This window comes from Maniola hyperantus, chromosome 27 (assembly GCF_902806685.2).
Source record: "Maniola hyperantus chromosome 27, iAphHyp1.2, whole genome shotgun sequence".
NCBI classification, from domain to species: domain Eukaryota; kingdom Metazoa; phylum Arthropoda; class Insecta; order Lepidoptera; family Nymphalidae; genus Maniola; species Maniola hyperantus.
In genome coordinates this window covers 4633301-4649952 of record NC_048562.1, presented here as the reverse complement: position 1 = coordinate 4649952, position 16652 = coordinate 4633301, and the positions used below count along the sequence as shown (strand labels likewise).

Sequence of the window (16652 nt, the reverse complement as noted above, 5' to 3'; positions counted from 1 at the left end):
ATTTTTTCGATTATAGGACTTTGTGAAGTGATTTGATTTTTGTTTTGGACTAAGACTGTTTTGCAAGAGGTGAGGTGTTATTTTTTTTTTTGCAAAATTTATTACAGTAAAACATTGTTGTGCGTTATGGATTGAAAAATAGTTTGGTAAATTGTTATAAATTATTTTTTCTGATTTTGAAATAGGTAAGTCTTTAGTAGATTCGGCTGATTTGCCAAAATTGTTGACTAAAGGTGTATTTATGTGACGCCGACGGGTGGATCATGGCAATTCTGAAGTGGATTTTCGCCAAAATGGCTTAACGTTTTCTGGATTTTTTCGATTATAGGACTTTGTGAAGTGATTTGATTTTTGTTTTGGACTAAGACTGTTTTGCAAGAGGTGAGGTGTTATTTTTTTTTTTGAAAAATTTATTACAGTAAAACATTGTTGTGCTTTATGGATTGAAAAATAGTTTGATAAATTGTTATAAATTATTTTTTCTGATTTTGAAATAGGTAAGTCTTTAGTAGATTCGGCTGATTTGCCAAAATGGTTGACTAAAGGTGTGACGACTTTGTGAAGTGATTTGATTTTTGTTTTGCACTAAGACTATTTTTGCAAGAGGTAAGGTTTTTTTTTAATTTTTATTAAAATAAAACATAGTGCATTGTTGTGCGTTATGGATTGAAAAAGAGTTTGGTAAATTGTTATAAATTATTTTTTCTGATTTTGAAATAGGTCTTTAGTAAAATTGGCTGATTTGCCAAAATGGTTGACTAAAGGTGTATTTATGTGACGCCGACGGGTGGGTCATGGCAATTCTAAAGTGCATTTTCTCCAAAATGGCTTAACGTTTTTCTGGATTTTTTCGATTATAGGACTTTGTGAAGTGATTTCATTTTTGTTTTGGACTAAGACTGTTTTGCAAGAGGTGAGGTGTTATTTTTTTTTTTTGCAAAATTTATTACAGTAAAACATTGTTGTGCGTTATGGATTGAAAAATAGTTTGATAAATTGTTATAAATTATTTTTTCTGATTTTGAAATAGGTAAGTCTTTAGTAGATTCGGCTGATTTGCCAAAATGGTTGACTAAAGGTGTGACGACTTTGTGAAGTGATTTGATTTTTGTTTTGCACTAAGACTATTTTTGCAAGAGGTAAGGTGTTTTTTTTTAATTTTTATTAAAATAAAACATAGTGCATTGTTGTGCGTTATGGATTGAAAAAGAGTTTGGTAAATTGTTATAAATTATTTTTTCTGATTTTGAAATAGGTCTTTAGTAGAATTGGCTGATTTGCCAAAATTGTTGGATGTATTTGTGTGACATCGACGGGTGGGTCTTGGCAATTCTGAAGAGGATTTTCGCCATAATGGCTCAACGTTTTCTGGATTTTTTCGATTATAGGACTTTGTGAAGTGATTTGATTTTTGTTTTGCTCTAAGACTATTTTTGCAAGAGGTAAGGTGTTTTTTTTTTTAATTTTTATTAAAATAAAACATAGTGCATTGTTGTGCGTTATGGATTGAAAAAGAGTTTGGTAAATTGTTATAAATTATTTTTTCTGATTTTGAAATAGGTCTTTAGTAGAATTGGCTGATTTGCCAAAATTGTTGGATGTATTTGTGTGACATCGACGGGTGGGTCTTGGCAATTCTGAAGAGGATTTTCGCCATAATGGCTCAACGTTTTCTGGATTTTTTCGATTATAGGACTTTGTGAAGTGATTTGATTTTTGTTTTGCTCTAAGACTATTTTGCAATAGGTGAGGTGGTTTTTTTTTTGCAAAATTTATTACAATAAAACATTGTTGTGCATTATGGATTGAAAAAGAGTTTGATAAATTGTTATAAATTATTTTTTCTGATTTTGAAATAGGTAAGTCGTTAGTAGAATTGGCTGATTTGCCATAATTGTTGGATGTATTTGTGTGACATCGACGGGTGGGTCTTGGCAATTCTGAAGAGGATTTTCGCCATAATGGCTCAACGTTTTCTGGATTTTTTCGATTATAGGACTTTGTGAAGTGATTTGATTTTTGTTTTGCACTAAAACTATTTTTGCAAGAGGTAAGGTGTTTTTTTTTAATTTTTATTAAAATAAAACATAGTGCATTGTTGTGCGTTATGGATTGAAAAAGAGTTTGGTAAATTGTTATAAATTATTTTTTCTGATTTTGAAATAGGTAAGTCTTTAGTAAAATTGGCTGATTTGCCAAAATGGTTGACTAAAGGTGTATTTATGTGACGCCGACGGGTGGGTCATGGCAATTCTGAAGAGGATTTTCGCCATAACGGCTCAACGTTTTCTGGATTTTTTCGATTATAGGACTTTGTGAAGTGATTTCATTTTTGTTTTGGATTAAGACTGTTTTGCAAGAGGTGAGGTGGTATTTTTTTTTTTGCAAAATTTATTACAATAAAACATTGTTGTGCGTTATGGATTGAAAAAGAGTTTGATAAATTGTTATAAATTATTTTTTCTGATTTTGAAATAGGTAAGTCGTTAGTAGAATTGGCTGATTTGCCAAAATTGTTGACTAAAGGTGTATTTATGTGACGCCGACGGGTGGGTCATGGCAATTCTAAAGTGGATTTTCGCCAAAATGGCTTAACGATTTTAGGACTTTGTGAACTGATTTGATTTTTGTTTTGAACTAAGACTGTTTTGCAAGACGTGAGGCCGGTTTTTTTTTTGCATAATTTATTGGTGGATTTAGGTTTTGAAAATCCCGTGGGAGCTCTTTAATTTTTCGGGATAAAAAGTAGCCTATGTCCTTTCCCGGGATACAAACTATCTCTGTACCAAATTTCGTCAAAATCGGTTGAACGGTTGAGCTGTGAAAAGCTAGCAGACAGACAGACACACTTTTGCATTTATAATATTAGTGTGGATGTGAATTGAAATAAGTACAACACATTCTAAATAATGTGGCCAATTCCATTGTACACTATCTCTAAACTAAACTAAAATGACATGTCTAAATCAATTGCTATCCCTTTTATAATGCTGCTTGCAGAAAAGGATAGCACTAGATTTAGATCTGTTAATTTAGTTTAGTTTAGAGGTTGTGTACAAGAGAATCAGCCCCATTATCTGTTCCGACCTGTTAATATCTGTTGACAGATATTATTTAGAATGGAAATCACTCACGGTAGTTTAAACGCTAAAAAAGTACAACACAATTTTTCGATTTATCGTATAAAATGCCGAAAAAACACGACTGTAGTACGGAACCTTCGGTGCGCGAGTCTGACTCGCACTTGGCCGGTTTTTTTCCATCACAAGTGATGATGCAGTCCAAGATGGCGGCATCAAATCATAAAACATAAAAATATATAAAAATCTCCTTAATATATAAAAATATCTCCAAAAAACATTGCAGCTATTACGAAATAGTTGGCATCAGTACCTACCCTTATTATAAATGCGAAAGTGTGTTTGTTTGTTGGTTTGTTGGTTTGTCCTTCAATCACGTCGAAACGGTGCAACTCATTGACGTGATTTTTTGCATGGGTATAAATGAAGACCTGGAGAGTGACATAGGCTACTTTTTATCCCGGAAAACCAAAGAGTTCCCACGGGATTTTTAAAAAACCTAATTCCACGCGGACGAAGTCGCGGACATCGGCTAGTAAATTAATAAAGATCATTATACTAAAATTGGTTGAGTAGGCAAAATCATGACATGTTATGTTTATACAAATTTTCGTTGAGTCAACTAGTAGGAATAAAATGTATGTCACAACTATAAACTGTGACCTACTCGCCTAAGTTAATCATAATATATCAAAGATTAAAATATAAACTAGTGGCATATTGGTAGATGTGATAAAAGGCCTGAATTTAGTATGTAAAACAAAAATATAAGCTACTAGCTGATGCCCCCGACTTTGTACGTGTGTATTTAGGTTTTTAAATATCCCTTGGGAACTCATTGATTTCCCGGAATAAAAGTCTATGTCACTCTCCAGGTCTTTAACTATACCCATGCAAAAAATCACGTCAATCCGTTGGACCGTTGCGACGTGATTGAAGGACAAACCAACAAACAAAACAAACACACTTTCGCATTTATAATAAGTCCCGGGCACGCACCTCTAACTTTTCCAATTTTTTGAGTTCTAAGCAATTAAATATCACTTGCTTAGGAGTGAAGGAAAACATCGTGAGAAAACCTGCATGCCCGTGAGATAGGTAATGCAAATGTTTATTTTATTTTATTTTATTTTATTTAACAGGAAAACTTACAGCTAATATGAAAAAATGAATAGGTAAAAACAGAAGAAGATTAAAGCTAATGACGAGTTTTCACAGATAAGAATAACAAAAAAACTCGACTGGGGGAGAGAAAATTCAGGGAAAAGTAATAAAAAACGAGATCTGGCCAACGAATTATTTAACTGAAGTATGAGCGTTAAAGAATGTTAAAGAATGTTATCGGTAGTGTGTGAAGTCTGCCATCGGCACTGGCCTAGTGTGGCAGACTATGGCTTAAAACCTTTTCATTTTGGGAGGAGACCCGTGTTCAGTAGTGAGCTGGCCATGGGTTGCGAAGTCAACAAACTAATACAACGAGCTCTAACTAACTTTCTTTTTTTCCAGGATCCGTAGTACAAGCCTCTACCACAAAAGCAGGGCACCACTACGACGCACCTCCAGAGTGAACTCCAAACCCTCAGTAGACCACATGGAGTACCACCTCAGCCAGCCAACGTATCTGATCGGCAACCGCTTCACCAAGAAATACCCTGGGTTCTTCCCCCGCATACAGTACCACATCTGTCGTTCAAACACCAATATGCTATTAAAAATCGAGAACGAATTACTCCAAAGCCATAGACAACGAGAAACGACGGGCATAAAGAAGTTATACAACTCATTCTTTGTTTTGTTTTAACTTGACGTAGACTTTTTGATTCATTCATTCATTCATCCATCATTCAAGTGACTTTTAAAGTGTTGTGTTTTTGAGCCATGGCTCCTTTGTAATGGAATTTTTTGAAGGCAAAGACAATATTATGCATGATCCCTCATTGAGGAACAGAGAGGATTTGGCTTGGGAAACTTCAGTGAGGCTGACTTTGGTCGGGAGTGAAGATATTGGGATGTATCTGGAGGAACGGGAGGGCAGGAAACGGAAGTGGCAAGGCGAGGGGAAGATGATGCGGAGGGAGGAGGACGAGAGGGAACAGAGGAAAATGCCGCCGAAGAAAATTATGGGTGAGTTTTTTTTAAATAATGATAAGAAAGAAATGCAAATATCCGGCAGCAAATGTTGTATAGTACCCGGCAAACAACTTGAGCATTGATGTGATTGGCTGGCGAATGGCGGGTGCACGCGATTGGTTGATCAGTAGGCGCGAGTGCACGCGATTGGTTGATACGTCGACTTTCGCTTCCCGGATTCGCCAACTTTCTCCCACTACGCTGCTGCATGCTCAAGTTGTTTGCCGGGACCTATACATCGACCTTTAGAAAGAGATTTCGGCTTCGTAGAGCGTTGTCTCTGTCACTCATACCTATGTGACGCTTTGTCGGTTTCAACGACAGAGACAACGCTGTACAAAACCCCTATCTCTTTCTAAAGACCGGTGTACAATATTTCCTACCTGCTACTATAACATTGGTAAGAAAAGGATGGATACACAGTAGCCGGCTGGAAAAATTGTACATCAAACTTTAGAAAGAGATTTCGGCTTCGTAGAGCGTTGTCTCTGTCACTCATACCTATGTTACTTTTTTTGTTTTTTATATGTGACGTTTTGTCTGTCATTTTGTGCCAACCTGTGGCTCGATTGCGGTAAAATGACAGCTACAATTAGTGTTATTTATTACATTGGGGTGGCTAAATAATTAATACTTCGTCATTTATTTGATTATTTTGAAAATCGATATGTAAAAGCGTAGGATATTAATTGATAACTAATTTAAAACAACTTAATTTAACTATAAACAGCTAACTGCCTCTTAACTGAGTTGTTGATTTGATACAAATGTTATATTTAACGTGAACATCGATTTGCCGAAGATTATGAAGTTCGTAGATGTGACAGATCGTTTAAACTATAACACTCTTATTAATGAAATGAAAATAAAAATGAAAATCTTTTTTATTCGTATAAACTTTTACAAGTGCTTACGAATAGTCGGATGCATCTAAATAAACATGGACCAGAGTGAGATCAACTTTATTCCAAGGTGTAAGTCTGTAGTAGCTACATTCTGTATTAATAAACATAGAGTAAGGAAGAAGTAAAATAATGCGACTCTACTCTCGGCTTAAAATTTACTCCTCGGTGCCACATGGTTTAACGACTGACTAAGCATAATCTACGCACTAAGTATGCATATTTTGACCATCAGCCATGCGTTTATGTTTGTTGTGTATGATAATAATCAATAAAACGATTTTTGATTAATGAGATTTGTGTTTTCATATCATGTTTGTAACGCAAATTAGATTATTTCATTGATAATATAAAGTGAAACTGAAGCGTTTTCTGAGTAAATAATTGCCATCAATACTTCCAAATTCCCATGGCTTAGGAGTGCAGCACTCCTGCCGCGTCAGGATTAAATAGTTGGATCCATACATTTTTATAGTAATATCTCGCGAACTTCCTCTACTAATTAAAAAAAACTATGCAAATCGGCCAGAAACCTAGGAGACATCGGTTTACAAAAACGCGCCGAATTGAGTACCTTCTCCTTTTGGAAAGCCGGTTAAAAATGCAAAACAAAAATGGCGGTGCAAGTTATCAGCTGTGAAGTCAATGTCAACAAAAAATACTGCCACAGTTATAGGTCCGCTGGTCTATATCGTCTGTCACTGTCACACACAGCATTTAGTTCGTTCGCTGACTCTCTCTTTTACTTTTTCATAAAGGGGCTGCCACACGTGCACGCTGTCATTCTGAAGTAAGGCTGGCATTGTTAAATCGGGCTTGTTCCATTTTTATTAATAAGATTGTTAAAACGAAGTTAATACTACGTTGGTCCTGGAAGTAACTAGTCAAGTGTAGCTTAGGATAATGCTTGAAGTAAGCATTTTTTATTAATAAGGGTGTAAATGATTAAATTTTCCTCTCAAAATATTTGGTTTTGTTTATTGTTTTTGCAATGATTATTGTTTGTAGTGTCAATAGCTTAAACATTTAAACACATAATAAATAGCATTCGTTGAGTCTGTCTATTTGTAATTAACTTTGAATGTTCCATTCAGATCTCTGAGCTTTCAGATATAAAAATATGAATAAATACAATCACTACAATTTTTTTTTTTTTTAATTACATTGCGATAATTTAATATTTTAACAATTCATCATAATAGTATACTTAACTGATTATTTGAAACACCGTCAACGATTTCTAAAGGCGTAGGATATTAAATGGCAATAAATTTAAAACAACTTAATTAAACTGTAAACAGCTAACTGCCTCTTAACTGGGTTGTTGATACAAATGTCATAATAATATTAAACGTGAACATCGATTTGCCAAAGATTATGAAAATTCGTCGATGTGACAGGTCAGTGTTCTTTCAGAAATATTTTGTTATGTTTATCTATACTAATACTATAATGAAGTAACGTTTATAAGTTTGTGTGTAGAAAGTAATCTCTGGAACTACTGAACCGATTTCGAAAATTCTTTTACCAGTTGAAAACTACATTGGCTATATTTTATTTTATTTATTTATTTATTTTCGAAAAATAGAAATCGGTGCGAAAATTGTAATAAGCTATCCGTGTGAAGCTGGGACAGAGCGCTATTTGTTGATCTTTTCAATCTTTCGTAGCGTCAATAGCTTCAAACGCAAATACATAATCCATTTTGCGGAGTCTGTCTATTTGCTACTGACTGCTGCTACCTCTGGTTCAGATTATATTAAGTCCGTTTTCGAAATCAATTACGTTACAGTTAACGGTAAACTTTGACCACCAATTAAAAGCAAAGTGGGTTGCACAAGTTAGTATTCATACCTGAATGATTAAGATTAATGCTAAAATTTTGCCCCAATTTCAATGGGGTTTGGCAATCGATTGTGCTTTTATTGGCTATTGAAGTTTAAAAGTAACTGTAACCGCCTGTTATACAAACTCTTTAAGTCGTTTAAATATTGAGATATGTGTGAAGATAGCAAAGAGTGTAAACAAAACATGTGCATTAAAAATATTTATTGATGACCTACCTAAAATAGGTGTGGCTAGAAACATATAATAAAAACCGAAAAATGATTATCTTTTCTTAACGGATATAATATATCATTTAAACGTTATTTATAACACCGATAATAATATTATTAGTGATGTATCATCGTGATTGCATTAAAATTATCTTACTTTTGTTATCTATCGAATTAGATAGTTACGAGTATATCCGAATCAGGTGATATGTCGGACTACTTTTTAATTACTGTTAATCAATGAATTTCCGGCCATTAAAATGTTATGGATCTTAGACCCAATCATAAAAAACCAGTTCATTTAAAAATATTCAAAAAGAGTGATCTTTTTTGAAAATTTTACTCAATGCTATTAACTGTTAAAAAGTAATTAAATATAATTTGCTAAGAAAACATTGATAGGAAACCTGCCTGAGAGCTCTCCATAAAGTTCTCAAAGATGTGTGAAGTCTGCCATGCCATTCCTTATCTGGCACGCGTAGTAGACTGTGGCCAAACCATTTTTATTCTGGGAGGAAGCCTGTTCTAAGTAGTGAGCCGGCGATGGGTTATTCATGATAATTCACGAGAGTTAACTATTTAATATTGCTTTATACAAAATTATTGTTTGCTATGTCCGAGAGAATTTTGAAAGCTTCCAAAAACTAACTATTACGCGTACAGTCTGAGAAAAGACCCGCCATATTTGCTCCATTTGTCAACTGTAATTTCAAAAGTGTGATTTAGTTCGCTAAACCATACTTACATACATACATTGCCACATTTGAATGGGTAGACACATAGAGCAAAATATTTTCAGTTTGTATACGTAGTTTTCTTTTGCGGAACTTAAATTTAATGTAGTCTGAAAAAAAATTGTTTCCTCTGAGAGACAAAACATATTAGGCATAACTCTAAACCATCATCCCCGCGCATAATCTCTTCTTTATTGATACAGATTCAAAGATAATGTACATGACAAATTATCAACTTTTCGTATTCTAAAACCAGTACAATGCGGCAAGTAAATCAAGTCACACGTTTACTATCGCGTATGCGCTTGTGACCTGAGTGATCTATAGTGTAAATACTGTTATTTAGTGACGATTATACACTCTGTTAGTGTAAATAAGTGATTCCGTGTAAAATATAAAGGTTATCTGATCGATGAAAGGTTGCATTATGTCGATTTTACATTTTGGTATTAAAAAAAAATATATGGATGTAGGTATGAATATGAAGTAATGCTTTTGCCTGTTATAAAACTAGAGTTATGGGATTGGCGTTGTTCTATGACAAATTAGATTGTAGGTGACTTGATCTCTTTTTATCTCTATGTATCATCTTTTATCTCGTATAATGTTTTGTGAGACGGAAGAAAAACAAAACTGCTTACTTATTTAGCACTCGCACTCTAGCTCCGACAATTTAGATCTTAGACGACTCCTTCTCTCTCTATCTCGATGTACTTTCATCGCACATGTTTTGTGAGACGGAAGAAAAATAAAAGTACTTAGGTACTTAGTTAACTCTTGCGCTCTATCTCGGACAAGTAAGATCTTATGTGACTCTTTCTCACTCTATCCTTAGACAACATCTTTTATCTCGTACGATGTCATAAGATCGTACCTACGAGATAAAAGATCGTGTGAGATGGAAGAAAAACAAGACTTATTATTATACCTACTTATTCTAGCGAACTCTGTCTCTCTATTTCTAACAAAAAAGATCTTAAGCGACTCTTTCTCACTCTAGAGTCTCTAGACCTATATCTCGTATAATATTTTGTGAGACAAAACAAACTGCTAACTTATTCCAACTCTTTCTATCTCTATAGCATCATCTCATAAACATTTTAAAGTGAGACATCAGTACCCTTATTATAAATGCGAATGTGTGTTTGTTTGTTGGTTTGTCCTTCAATCACGTCGCAACAGTGTAACGGATTGACGTGATTTTTCGCATGGGTATAGATAAAGACCTAGAGAGTGACATAGGCTTTAATCCCAGAAAATCAAAGAGGGAGGAATCCTACGGGATTTTCAAAACCCTAAATCCACGCGGACGAACTCGCGGGCATCAACAAGTGAATAAATAAAAATCGATTTGATTTTAATGTTTCATTTACCTAATCAAATTTTAAAATTAAAACAATTTTTAGTCATATATTTATAGCCTATAGAGAGAAAAAACTTTGTGCAATAATTAAATTAAAAAATTGGTGCATTGTTTTTTTTAAATGAATTGAAAAAAAATCGTTACTGTTGCAGATCTGAATCCGCATCCGTAAAAGCTCCGCATTAATTGATGCGGACGAAGATATCTGAATTCCGCATTAATTGATGCGGATGAAGATATCTGAATTCCGCATTAATGCGAATATTATGAGTATAAGTGATGTCTTATACTATCAGCCACAGAAGAGCTCTCTATCTCATTGTATCACCCTTTATCTCGTATGTTTTGCGAGACGGTCCAACTCTTTCTATCTCTAAGAATCATCGCATAAACATCAGTACCCTCATTATAAATGCGAAAGTGTGTTTGTTTGTTGGTTTGTTGATTTGTTGGTTTGTCCTTCAATCACGTCGCAACGGTGCAACGGATTGACGTGATTTTTTAGGATTCCGTACCTCAAAAGGTAAAACGGTACCCTTAAAGGATCACTTTGTTGTCTGTTTGTCTGTCTGTCTGTCGGTTTGTCAAGAAACCTACAGGGTACTTCCCGTTGACCTAGAATCATGAAATTTGGTAGGTAGGTCGATCTGTTATTTAAATATTGCAATTATGCAATGCGAGCGATTAGCGGCGGCGTGGTCAAGGTGCGACTAAACTTCTTCCTAATGAGTTTTTCTATGATTGCAGTTTTGTCTCTTTCGGTCCCGGGCCAATGTAAATGGATAGGAGTAGGTTGGAAAAAATAAATATTTTATATAGTTTTGAGTGTGTAGGCATAAGATTTGTACAGTAAAAATGGCGTAAACAGGTAGGTCTTATAGCTGACATTAGGGGAAAAATCTGAAACCCGTGAATTTGTGGTTATATCACACAAAAAAATTAAATTGTGGTAATGAACTAATAATTAGTATTTTCAATTTTCGAAGTAAGATAACTATATCAAGTGGGGTATCATATGAAAGGTGTGTGCATTCTAAAACAGATTTTTATTTATTTTTATGTCTCATAGTTTTTAAATTATCGTGTAAAATGTCGAAAAAATACGACTGTAGTACGGAACCCTCGTTGCGCGAGCCTGACTCGCACTTGGCCGGTTTTTATCAATAGATTGGTGTTATCGTGTGAGGTAGCCGCCGTCAAAGATTTATGAAGTTATAAACTACTAGATGATGGCCGCGACTTCGTCCGCGTGGATTTAGGTTTTTTGAAATTCCGTGGGAACTCTTCAACTTTCCGGGATAAAAAGTAGCCTTTGTCCTTCCCCGGGATATAAGCTAACTCTGTACCAAATTTCATCAAAATCGGTTGAACGGTTGGGCCGTGAAAAGCTAGCAGACAGACAGACAGACACACTTTCGCATTTATAATATTAGTATGGATGTTATCGTTTTCCTAGGCCACCGTTTCGATAACAACCAATATTACAGTCATAATATGTTATTCATTTACTAGTTTTAACTGGTTATGTTTTTGTCAATAGGTTTATCATTATTGATGGATCGCTTCGGTTTTATTTTCGGTGGTATTTCTTCACCGGATCTTTTTGTGTGTGTTGTTTCGGATTGACTATGCTGCGTAGGCCCTATTGGCCGCTACAGCGTCACCGGGGGGGTTGGCGAGCGCGAAGCTCCGCCTGGGGGTGAGCCCTAGGGCTCGAAGAAATAATTTGAGAGGTCGGGGGGCAACGTCCTCCTAAGGGCGCCTCCTGTGAGGCTCGGACCACGGCTTAGGATGACGTTGGGATGGGTGGAGTTGTCGGTTTTGTTGGTTAGTCCGTACGCCCCCGAGGCCGTGGCGTGAGCCCACGTCCGGGTGACGTTAGAAATCGGGGACCTCGTCTTCGCCGGCGAAGACGCTGTGATGAGGTTGAATTGTGTAGCCCTACGAGATAGGGTGCATTGTCGGTCATGATTTGATCGTCGGGGTCATTAAGGACGTGCTTAGGGCGTCTTTTATCTGGGGGGTCGTTTCGGTCAGGGGTGTAAGTCGCTGCCTCAACTATTAGGGGGTTGGGGTGTCTAATGGCTTTCTCAAAATAATTTTTGGAAAGCTGTTTAAAGTAATGAGCTATTGTCGGGAGTTGGAGGTCTCTGTGGAGGTCCACGTTGCGAATGTACCACGGGGAGCCAGTGGCCGTACGCATAAACTTATTCTGTAGGACTTGGAGAGGTTTGAGAGAGGAGGGCGGCAGGTGTGCAAATGCAACACAGGCATAAGACATTATTGGGCGGATGCACGTTTTGTATAGCGTGACTTTATGTCGAAGTGACATTTTGCTCTTTGCGCATATCATGGGGTAAAGACGGGAGAGCACATACGCTGCGTTCTTGCGGACTCTACGAATGTGCGCGGCGAAGCTCATCTTGTCATCAAAGGTTACACCCAAGTACTTGGTATTAGTTTGCCAGGGAATGGGGCGGTCGTAAAGAGTTATTTCAGTCTGTCGAAGTTTGTATTGTGATTTCCTTTTGGACTTTTGAAAGAGCACTGCTGCGCTTTTCTCCGGGTTAACCTCTATCCTCCAAAGGCGGAACCAGTGGCCTAGGCTACTGACTGCCTTTTGGAGTCGAGCTTTAACGTTCCGGTAGTTTAAGTCGGAGCTGTATAGAGCGGTGTCATCCGCGAACTGGGCTATATGAACATGAGGGGATCTGGGAATGTCGCTGGTGTACAGCGCGTACAAAAGTGGCGAGAGCAGGGAGCCCTGAGGGACTCCTGCTCGAAGAGGTCTTGGGGAGGATAGGGTTCCATCCAGACGGTAGCGGAAAGTTCGATTGGTGAGAAATTCTCGTAGTAAACGTACGAGTCTTTCGGGCACGCCTAGATGGTAAAGCTTGTAGATCAAGCCGGCATGCCACACCTTGTCGAAGGCTTTGGCTACATCGAAGAAGAGGGCTCCCGTTGGGATGCCTCTCGTTTTGAATCGGTTGAAACCGAGAAGGATGTGCTCCGTGAGGCGGTGCACTTGGTGAACACATGAGTGTCTGGTTCGAAAGCCAAATTGCTCGTCGTTGAGGAGGTTTTTCTCCTCTACGACGGACCTAAGTCGGTTAAGGATGACTTTCTCATACACCTTGCCAAGGGTGTTGAGCAAACTAATGGGGCGGTAGCTAGTAGGGAGGTTCCTAGGTTTCCCTGGCTTGGGGATGCCTATAACGGTAGCTTCTTTCCACCTGTCGGGGAAGGAGCATCCCGCCATGAGGGTGTTAAAAATGACAACCAGGAGGTTGATTAATACGTCGGGGAGTAACTTTAGAGTTTTATTATTGATAGAGTCGGGGCCTGGGGCTTTTTTGGCGTGAAATTCTTTAATAATTTGACGAACTTCGCCGCTATTCGTCGGGAGGATTGGATCGCCATCTGGGGCGGAAGAGAAGATAGATGCTAGTTTGTTTTCGACTAGTTCTATGTGGGACTTGTCTACAGAGATGGTGCTCGGGGAGCATTGGGCTTCTAGGCTATCAGCCAAGCATTCGGCCTTATCGACATCTTCAAAGGCGGGTGGTTGATTGGGACGTAAAAGCGGAGGAGTGGCCGAGACAGGGTCGGCTTTGAGAGCTCTCGCCAGGCTGTAGTAGGCTACATGCGATGGCTTGAGCTCACTCAGCTTCCTGTCCCATTGTTCGTCGCGGAGTTCGGCAAGGCGAGCCTTTACCTCCCTCTGGGCTCGCCAGAGTTCTCTCCGGTTGTCGGCGTTAGGACATGCGTCATGGGCTCTACGTTTAGCGTTTTTGATGGTGATGAGCTCTCTGGCGTCGTCCGGCAACTGTCGACGGGTGAAACCGTTCGGCATCTGTCGGGAGCAGGCGCTTAGAGCATCGCGGATATGATTAGTAAGGTGCAGTGAGGCTGCATGCGCTTCATCTAGACTACCTATAATGTCAGGAATTTGAGAGATGTGCACAGAGTCTATAGACTTAAGATGCTCTGAGAGCTTCTTGAAGTCAATGACTGTTTTGGTCGGGGGGGCCGCGGTGGGCGGGGGTCCTAGCCGCATTAGGACGGGACGGTGGTCTGAACCTAGCTCGGACAGCACCTCCAAAGGACTCACCTGAAGGGCGATGTTCTTTAGAAGAGCTATATCGAGTATGTCCGGTCTGTCTGTTGAATTGTCGGTCATTGGGTAACGAGTCGGTGTGTCAGGTGCTATAACTATGAAGTTAAGATCAGGGCGGTGCGTCAGTCTTTCGAGTTGGCGTCCTCGTGTGTTCGGGGAGCGGCAATTCCAACTTTGATGTTTGGCGTTAAGGTCTCCGGCCACGATAACGGAGTCTCCTAATGAGAGAAGTGCGCGGATGTCACTTTCTAACAGATCTTTCGAGGGAGAGAGATAGACGGATGCTAGTATGACCGACGGATGGCCAGTCATACTCACCTGACATATGGAGGCTTCCATATTGGTTAGTTGTGGAGGATCGAGAGGAGTGCAGTGAAGAGCCCTTCTGTAGTATATGGCAGTGCCACCCTTAGCAGTGGCCCTGTCGTTTCTGACTATATTAAAATTAGCAATTCGGGGATTACTTCTACTAGGTTTCAAGAAGGTCTCTTGCACTAGGAGAATGTCGGTTTGATGTGCACATACAAATTCGCGGACTTCGTCCATTTGGTCGATAAGGCCGTTCGCGTTGTAGAACGCGACTACTAAGGAGTGGGGTTTTAATCTACCTTTGGTCGTACTATCCATTATGGGTTGCTTTAAGGTTATTAATGGAGATGAGCAGACCCAAGTGTTGGGTAATAGCTAATTTGGGATCCTTCCTGAAGGTCCGGGCGAAAACTTCCATCTCCACTATATCAATAGAGGCGAGGACAGTTTCGATTAAGTGGAGATTATCCGCAGCGTTAGTCGCCGCGGATGAATGGAGAGAAGGCTCTGCTTGGGGCTGGGGCGTAGGCGCGGAAGCCTTTACCGGGGCTGATTGGGCGGGCTTGGCCGGGGCTGATTGGGCGGGCTTGGCCGGGGCTGGTTGGGCGGGCTTTGGCGCAGGAGGGTTAGCCCTGGGAAGGGGTTTTTCCCATGCGTTGGTGGCCGGAGCCGGCGCAGGGACGAATTTCTGGGCGGGTTGGGGAGCTGCAGCAGGTTTGCGGCCGGCCGGTTTAACCCTTCGCTTTTGCTCCTTGGGGGCTTTAGGGCATCCGCGATAATTCGCGGTGTGCCCTTGAGACCTGCAAAGAACACAGCTCGGGGGTTCCTCGGTAGGTTGCTTCCTGGGGCAGTCGGAGGTGCCGTGGTCCCCTAGGCACTTAACGCACCTGGGGTGGGCGAAACAATTCCTTGCGGAATGGCCGTACATCTGGCAGCGATGGCACTGGCCCATCCTGCCGCGGTTACGGGGGGGCTCTATTTTAAGACCCGTGAGGCGACACACCGATGTGATGTTATTGATTTTCTTACCCGCGGGGGTAAGTTCGAGGGTTACGAGCACCATCTCGTAGGGGGCTTTGGTTCTAGGATGGTACATCCTGTGAACCTCTAGTACTGGCAGCTCCTGGGAAAGGAGGTCTGTCTTTATGTGGTCGGTGTTCAGCTCCTTCGGAAGGCCGCGAATGACTACGCGTAAAACGCGTTCGTCGGGAAGAGCGTAGGTGTGGAACCCTACATTCTCTTGACGGAGAGTCTTGGTGAGAAGGCGATGGTCGCCTGAAGTTGGGCATTGAACTTTGATGCCCACTGCGGTCGAGCGGGCACTCGTGAAGGAGATACCCTGCTGGTCTAAAAGTGGCAGGATACGCTGCCAGCTCAGTTTCTCTCTAATGAAGAGAGGAGGGACTTTTTCCCTTGGCGGTTCCTCCATGGGGGAGTCTTCAGACTCCTCCTCGGAGGTCGCTTGGGAGGTCGTGGGTTGGTTACCGGGCCCTGAAGGGGCTGCAACGCCCACCTTTTTAGGTGGGTTTGCGTGCGACTTTGAGGCCTTCAGCTTTCGCTTCTGGGCCTTCGTCTGCACCGTCATGAATTCCTCTGTTTCAGAGGAGGCTGGGGACGTTTCGGAGTGAGGCTCCTTGGTCGGGATCGGTTTTTGGGCTGAAGGCCCGGCTGGGGTTTTGGAGTGAGGCTCCTTAGTGTCGGTCGGTGTCACGGTCGGGGTGTCGTCCTCCATGGCCGTGGCCGAGGGAGGAGATGCCGGGGGACGGTCGTAGCGCGTAGGCGTCCGACTCGCATGTACCTTAAATTTCTTAAGGTAGTTGGGGTCTCGGGTCGCGAGGTCGGCGATGAGAGCACTCATGTCGACGTCTTTATAAAATGTCTGGGGGAACTCCGGGCCCTGATGGGGCCCAGGAGCGGGTTGGTCGGGGTGGTTGGGGCCCATAGTGGACCCGGTGGCGCT

The 16652-nt window shown here is 40.2% G+C and overlaps 1 protein-coding gene across 2 annotated transcripts in view; it reads left to right on the top strand.

The window, feature by feature from the left end:
- The first annotated feature begins 4828 nt into the window (after positions 1-4828).
- Positions 4829-16652, top strand: part of gem (transcription factor CP2 like gemini) — a 62085-nt gene continuing 50261 nt past the window's right edge. For both annotated transcript variants that reach the window (XM_034982731.2, XM_069507929.1), the window contains exon 1: positions 4829-5204. In XM_034982731.2, coding sequence (XP_034838622.1) covers positions 4973-5204 — 232 coding nt within the window. In that variant the 5' untranslated portion in view covers positions 4829-4972. The remainder of the gene's footprint in view (positions 5205-16652) is intronic.